Source organism: Carlito syrichta, unplaced genomic scaffold, assembly GCF_000164805.1.
Source record: "Carlito syrichta isolate Samal-C Ts95f unplaced genomic scaffold, Tarsius_syrichta-2.0.1 Scaffold306978, whole genome shotgun sequence".
NCBI classification, from domain to species: domain Eukaryota; kingdom Metazoa; phylum Chordata; class Mammalia; order Primates; family Tarsiidae; genus Carlito; species Carlito syrichta.
The window spans coordinates 62317-70209 of NW_007251074.1; the positions used below are offsets into that span (position 1 = coordinate 62317).

At 53.6% G+C, this 7893-nt stretch overlaps 1 protein-coding gene across 1 annotated transcript in view; it reads right to left on the minus strand.

Annotated features, from left to right (window-relative positions):
* ABI3 (ABI family member 3) overlaps nt 1–5744 on the minus strand; it is an 11696-nt gene extending 5952 nt beyond the window's left edge. The window contains exon 1 of the mRNA XM_021715307.1: nt 5326–5744. Within this exon, the coding sequence (XP_021570982.1) occupies nt 5326–5442 (117 nt within the window). The 5' untranslated portion in view covers nt 5443–5744. The remainder of the gene's footprint in view (nt 1–5325) is intronic.
* Nucleotides 5745–7893: the final 2149 nt, after the last annotated feature.

The window sequence follows — 7893 nt, forward strand, 5'->3', positions numbered from 1 at the left end:
ACATGCCTGTAGTTCCAGCTACTTGGAAAGCTAAGGCAGAAGGATCACCTGAGCCCAGCAGGTCAAGGCTGCGGTGGCCAGGAGCATGCCACTGTACTCCAGTCTGGGTGACAGAGTGAGACTCCAACTAAAAAAAAAAAAGTTCTCCGTGGCCAGGCATGGTAGCTTATGCCTATAATCCTAGCACTTTGGGATGTCAAGGTGGGAGGATTGCTTGAGTCCAGGAGCTGGAGACCAGTCTGGGCAACATAGTGAGCTTATCTCTACCAAAAAAAAAAAAAAAAAAAGCTGGGTGTGGTGGTGTCTGCCTGTAATCCCAGCTACTCAAGAGGCTGAGGTGGGAGGATTGCTTGAGCTCAGGAGTTTGAGGTTGTGATAAGACTGGGCAGCAGAGTAAGACCCAGACTCAAAGAGAGAGGAAGAGAGAGAAGAAAAGCACAGGTGACCCTTGTGCCATTAATTTAGCTCCTATCTGCAGGTTGGTGTTTGGAACTCAGATAAGGAAACAAATCCAGGACAGAGTGGCTTCCTTCATTCCCTCTAATAGGTTCCCAACACAATGAAAATAAAGTCCAAACTTCTAGCCGTGGCCTACCTACAGCCCTTCTGGGTCTGGATCCTGCCTTTCTCTTCACCCTCATCCCCTTCAGCCACATTGGCCATTGGGTTTCTGTTCCTGAACAAGTTAAATCGTTTCTACCTCAGGGCCTTTGTACTTGCTGTACTTCTCATTGGTAAGCTTCAGCTCCTTTGAGGCTCCTCCCCTCACCATTCTAGCTAAGATTCCCCCAGCCCACTTCTTTATGACTTTCTGTCATATGTACCCTGTTCTCTTTTCTTCCTGGCATTCAGCACTATCGAACATCATTTACATTTTTGTTACCTCTTTTCCCCCCCAGTCCCCCCCCCACTAAAATGGAAGCGCTGTGAGGGCAGGGAGCATGTCTGTTTCTTCTCTGTTTCATTCTGTGTTCTATCCTGGAACAGTGCCCAACACCCAGAAGATACTTCATAAACACTCACTTGAGAGTTAATGCACAGGCCGAATGGGAGCCCAAACGCTAGCTGGACATGCATGTCCCTACTGCATGCCAGGCGCTGGCCAGGATCACACTGCCAGCCAGTGGAGGAGGGGTGGACAGAGAGTGGCTGAAGACCGGACGGGGGTTTTTTTAGTCCCAGATCAGAATGTGGGGGCTGGGGCACAACTTCTCCAGGCTTTTGGTTCCCCAGGCCGCTTCCTCATCTCCGGTCTGTTCATGGAGTTGCTGAACTCTAGCCAGTACCTTTCTCAGGGGGGTAGGGCTGCATGGGGGCAGGGCCAGAGGACTGACAGGCAAAGCAGCACACTGGGGTCTCCTTGCTTGGACCTCTGGGTGCCCCCAGGGTCTGTCAGTGGACAGCAGACCTAGAACCTGTCAGAGCAGGCTCCTGAGAGACATCTAGGTGTCTCCAGTGTAGCCTGAGCCAGAACTTTCCGGGAAGCCCATGCTGTTAGGGTGGGGAGGGGAGCATGGATGGGGATGGAGGGCAGGGGGAAGGCCAACTTCCGTCCCAACAGCAGGAGAGAGATGCTCATTTGCATGCCAATTTACATCTCATCAGCATACACAAGAAAATTTACATCTCATCAGCATCTGTCCCCAAGAGGCTTGAAGAGGCAAAGAAATCAACCCAGGATATTAAGGACATTCAAACCAGAAAGGATTGCAGATCTTGAGTTCAAGACCTTTCTTATTAAATGAGGAAACAGGCCTAGGCAAGCAGCGACTCCTTCTCCACCCAGATTCCTTAGCCCGTTTTTATTCTCCCATACAGTTCCCTCTCTGGAATGACATGCGGAATTGTCAACCCAAAGAGGGAAAGTAACTGTTTGGGCCTAGCTCCCTAGCTCTGGCGCCTTGAGCCTGGATGCCTACTGACCCTGGACTTTGGTCTTGGCCCAAAGCTAGGTCTGGAGGGTCTGAGACCCATCCTTGTGGCTGGCTGCTTGTGTAGCATGCAAATCAGCCTGTCTGTGGGCTTAGTCACCCTTGACTGAGAACCTTGCAGTTGTCTGCTCTCCCTAATTCCCCCAAAGGTTTCCTGACACTTGGTTAGGGTGGGGAGGGGAGCATGAGTGGGGATGGAGGGCAGGAGAACTGGGCCTCATGTAAGAACAGTTCAGGGAAGCCATCCAGTACCTTCCCAGGCATTTGATTCCCAGGCATTTGATCCCCAGACGACGCTCCTCAGAGAGGCCAGGAAAGGTTGGTCATATTCTGCTCAAAGGAAGCCGGAGTCCTGGGATTCCCACCTGGGTCAGGGCTTCCAGTGCCCAGCATGACTTTACAAGGACAGCGAATCCTCTCTTCCTAGGGAGGACTAGGTCTTTTTATTTGTTTATTTATTTGTTTGAGTTGGAGTCTCGCTCTATCACCCAGGCTGGAGTGCAGTGGTGAGATCATAGCTCACTACAGCCTCCAACTCCTGGGCTCACGTGATCCTCCTGCTGCCTCAGCCTCCTGAGTGTCTGGGACCACAGGTGCATGGCACCATGCCTGGCTAATTTGGATTTGTTTGTTGTTTTTTTTTTTTTTTGTAGAGACAGGGTCTTGCTATGTTGCCCTGGCTGGTCTCAAACTTCTGGGCTCAGGCACTGGGCTAAAAGCTCTAACACGTTGTCACATTTATCCTGTGGAAACCACTCCTGAAGGAAGGGGCAAGACTCAGAGGGGAAAGTTGTCACAGATCCTGTGGTTGGTGGATGGCAGCGCTGGAAATTGGACTTAGGTCTTGGTGACCCCAAATTGTATGTGTGTGCAAATAACCGCTGCGGGAGTGCTCGAGATGTGCAGAAGTTATGGGAGGAATGGAGGGGTCTGCGTGTGTGCTCATCCATAGGGAGCAAACCTTTTGGTGCTGGAACAGTCAGATGTGCAAGCCGCATCCTTGTCTTCTATGGGGGCTCCCTTGACACCTACACAGACCGAAATTACACCCGGGGCAGCTTTGCAGCTAGCGGCATAGAGAGTGGGCTCAGGGGTCAGATTTCTGGGTTTGAATTCGGGCTCTGCCACCAGCTTGGAGACCTCTGGGAAAGTGACTTAACCTTTCCAAACCTCAGTTTCCTCACTGCGAAGTGAGAATGGGAGTCACCTCATAGGACTGGGGTAAGGCCACATGCCGGGCCCAGGAAAGATGCAGAGCATTTGAACTCTTATTATTATTATCTATCTAGCTTGCTCTCTCTCTCTCTCTCAAGGTCTCACTATGTTGCCCAGGCTGGGCTCAAGTGATCCTCCTGCCTTAGCCTCCTAAAGTGCTGGGATTACAGGTGTGAGCCATTGCACCAGCTGCATGGACTCTCTTTAATCTGCCATTTTTCCATGAGCACCTGTTCTTTGGTAGTTTGTGTTTTTTTGTTTTTGTTTTTTTGAGTTGGTGTCTCACTTTGTTACCTAGGCTGGAGTGCAGTGGCACGTTCACAGCCACCGCAGCCTCAACCTGCTGGGCTCAGGCGATCCTACCGCCTCAGCCTTCCAAATAGCTGGAACCACAGGCATGTGCCACCATGCCTGGATAAATTTTTTGATTTATTGTAGAGACAAGGTTTTGCCATGTTACCCAGGCTGGTCTCGAACCCATGGGTTCAGGCAATCCTCTCACCTCGACCTCCCAAAGCGCTGGGATTACAGGCGTGAGCCACCACACCCGGCCCAACATTCTTACTATGCTGGGAAGTCCCTGTGCCTCTTCTCACAGTTTGGTTAGTACAGGTTAGAAAAATAAAGTCATGAGCTGGGCTCGGTGGCTCAGCCTGTAATCCCGCGCCTTGGGAGGCTGAGGTGAGTGAATTGCCTGAGCCCGTTGGTTCGATACCTGCCTGGGCAACTTGGTGAGACCTCATCTCTACAATAAATCAAAAAATTAGCCGGATGTGGTAGCGCGCGCCTGTAGTTCCAGCTACTTGGAAGGCTGACGTGGAAGGATTGCCGGAGCCCAGCAGGTCGAGGCTGCGGTGGCTGGGAGCAGCCACTGCACTCCAATCTGGGCGACAGAGTGAGACTCCAACTCAAAAAAAAGAAAGAAAGTTGTGCCCAAGGAGTAACAGGGTTAGCCTGCAGCTCTTAAGGAAGCTGGGGAAACTGAGGACAGAGAGTACAAATAAACTGTCTGAAAGTCATGCAGCCTGTCAGGGAGGCAGAAGACCCAGAGGAGAGAGGTGGGCATCAGAAGTCAGGGAGGCTTGGGCTGCTGCTGCTTGGCCGCTTGGAGCTGTGTGACCTCAGAGAAGTCATCTCACCTCTCTGAGCTGCTGTTTCCATAACCGTCAAGTAGGAATTATAACACTTGTCTCACATGCTAGTTGTAAAGGTTAATAAAATATCAGAAGTGTTTGATCATTGTTAAATTGCCTCACCTTTCCTCCCTTGGCCCTGAAATTGACACTCTCAGTCCTCGGCCCCCCACACAATTTAAAAAACTGTGTTACATCCAGGACAGTGGCTCATGCTGTAATCCCAGCACTTTGGGAGGCCGAGGTGGGCGAATCATTTGAGTGGAGGAGTTTGAGACCAGCCTGGGCAGCGTAGTGAGACCTTGTCTCTACAAAAATTTAAAAAATTTAGCCAGGCGTGGTGGTGAGCACCTGTATTCTCAGTTACTTGGGAAGCTGAGGCGGAAGGGTCACCTGAGCCCCCAGGAGGTCGAGGTTATGGTAAACCGTGATTGTGCCACTGTACTCCTGGGTGACACTGGGTGACAGAGTGAGACCCTGACTCGAAAAATTAATAATTAAAACCCAAAACCTAAACCTGTGCTACAATGACACCTCCTCAACTTTTGCCGGTAGCTTGCTTCCTGCTGTCATGGGGGCCATCCCCCTGCCTCTGCGTGAGACGCCCTCTCTTTAACCCAGCCTCTGACTTCTCCCAGCTCTCCCACAAACATCAGGGCAAGAACTCCTTTCCCATGTCCATCTCGAGTTTACCACTCTGTTTGGGAAGTTCTTCTGAAGTCTCACCCAGAGCCAGCATGTGTGTGTGCAGGAGGGGAGAAAGGGCTTTGGGTCTCTGGAGCTGCGGGGCTCTGCGGGGCTGTCTCTGGAGCTGGGGTGAGGCCTAAGAATAGGGTGGACTGGCACTGCCTGTCCCAAAGGCTCTGACAGAGAGAAGGGGCACAGTGGGGCTAGGGTTCAGTTTGGGGGACCAGGAGGAAGCTGGAGCCTGGAGTGGGAGGACTTCTCGGCCAAGGCCCAGGACAAGCACCGGTCGGGATGGCTCCCATGGTCCCGTGGGGGATCCCCCAGGGACTGGGAGTCCTGGCCCACGCCCCTCCACCTACCTGCATATAGTTGTCCTCGCAGTAGTCGGCGACCCGCAGTAGGGCGCCGTGGTTCTCCCGCAGAGCTTCACGGCCCGTGGGGATCTCAAACTCCTGCAGTTGCTGCAGCTCTGCCATCACCCCAGGCTTGGTCTGGCTCCCCAGGGAGCCCGCTGGTTTTGAGCCTCACCCTGCCCTTGATTGGTCGCTCTGCCTTCCCTCCCTCTCACTGCTTTTGGTTTCCTCTGCCTGAGAGCCCCGAACCTGCTTACAGAGGGCCGGCATGCTCTTGCCGGGACAAGAGGAAGTCCTCCCTACTCCCTGAGCCCACGCCTCTCTGTCCCCTGTCCAGAGGAAGGGGGAAGCCAGGGGCTCACTGGGGGGCCCAGCCCCCAGTCCCACCCAGCAGAGGAAGCCAAGGTCGGGGCGCTGTGATGGCTTCTGGTCCTGAGGAGGAAACTGGTTGGTGGGGGCTGGGGCAGGACTCAGGGGAGGAAGGGGACTGGCCGGCTCTGGGGGTGGAAGTGGATTTTCCACTGATGGAAGAGGGGAGGAAAGGGCAGAGGGTGGGGGCTTCCTTGGGAAGCGCGCGGATGAGTCACTGAGGGACTGGGGAGTGGAGGGTGGGTAGGATATGGAGACCCGTCCTGCCAGGGGGTGGTGGCGGGCGGCCCGGCAACAATAGGAAACAGCCGATGCAGCAGCAAGAGGAATCGGGGTTGGACACCAGGAAGACACAGCCAGAGGCTTCTAGAGAGGTGTTAGCTAGCCAGCGGAGGGTCATGGCCATGGAGGTCGGCTCTGCATGCTCTATGCTGATGGAGGAGGCCAAGATGCCGTGGATCAAGTGTAATGTGAGGAACTCAGATTAGACAACAGGAAGGACTTGGCTCTGAGAAGCCCCACGTTCAAATTCCAGATTAACGTGTCCGTCTTAGGAAGCAGCGGTGGACAGAGCACTGAGCCTGGCTCAGGAGATATGGGCTCTGGTTCATGCCCCAGCAGGGGAACTGGACTGTTTGACCCCCAAGATCCTGTCTTGACCTCAAATTCTTGGGGCTCACAGCTGTGAGTGGGACTTGGGTACTGGAGCAGGGACGTTGGGGTGGCCTGTGGGCCTCCTCCCTGCCCTCCCACCTCTTGTCTGTCTTCCTAGAGACAGGAGCATTAAAGGACCCCCTCCCAGGTCATGTTGGTCCCTCAGCTTCTGCCCCTCGAGAGGGTCCCTTGTCATTGGACAGGTGTCCCCCAGAGCAGCCCTCGAGTGACGCTGGGAGGGGAGCAGGAGAAAGACCCGGATGCGGGTCCCATGCTCAAGACCGCAGATAGGGAGACACCGCTCAGGGCTCAGAGTGAGGCGTGGTAGCCAGGCATGTGGACACAGGCGTTGGAGGTGGCCACGCCACCACAAGTACTGCCACGGTGGCGTGAGCAAGTTTTTCATTATTATTGAATGAGCGAACAAAGGGTGACCCGGGAGAACCTTGTAAGGCGAACACAAAGGCTTCTCGGTTAGGGAGGTTAGTAGCTGGTCTAGGACTCGCCTAAGGGGAAGAACAGCCTTAGAGCAGGTTCAGAGGTGGGGGCGGGGAGGTGGGGGGGGAGGGGCAGCGGGAGGGATTGGGCGTGGGGAGTGGGGAGGTAGGACCCCAGGGGGCCCTAAGCCAGGAAGTCACCAAAGCCATGGGCCAGGCCGATGCAAGGGGTGGGTGGTAAGAAGGTGGGCTGGAGACAGACGAACAGAAGGCAGCCTCTGTTTCCTAGTTTATTTTTGTGGGAAGAATGTCAGTGTCTGTGCTCTGGTGGCAGTGAGGGCTTGGAGGCTCAGGCCGGCTGACGGGCTTAGAACCTTGAGCCTCTGATCAGCTTAGGCGGCAGAGAATTTGCTTTCCAGACCATCTGCTTTATCTGAAGATTTGCAGCTGATGAAGAACTAGGAGGGTCAAACACCATCTTGTCTGAGTCCAGGACAAGCGACTTGGGGTGCGTGCTCTTCTGTGGCAGGTGAGAGGGTTGGGGTCGCACTGGGCTGGGGTCTGGTCTTAGTATTCCTGAGGTTAGGCAGCAGGCAGGCCTTCCTGATAACTCTGCAGTGATAATAATAACAGTAGCATTATCAGTAGTACTAATAATAAATGTATGAAGTATTCACTGTGTGCCAGGCAGTGCATTCAAGTATTTTATATGCATTATTTTCTTAGCACAATGAATGGATAAGGTGGGTACTATTTTTAGACCCATTCTGCAGATGGGGAAACTAAGGAGGTTGAGTAGCTTGTGAGGAAGCAGCAGAGCTAGGGTCAGAGCTGGAGTCTGGTGGCTCCAGAGACTCTTCTCTTGACCACTAAGATACAGGCTCCCCTGCCAGGATCTGGAGACCAAAGGAAAAAAACCTCCCTGAGTCACTGTGTGGAGTAGTGATTTTGCTTCCCAAATCTTCCTCACTGAAAGAAACCCCTTTTTTCTTTTCTTTTCTTTTTTTTGAAGCTAGAGTCTCACTCTGTCGCCCAGGTTGGAGTGCAGTGGCACGCTCCCGGCCACCACAGCCTCGACTTGCTGGGCTCAGGTGATCCTTCCACCTCAGCCTTC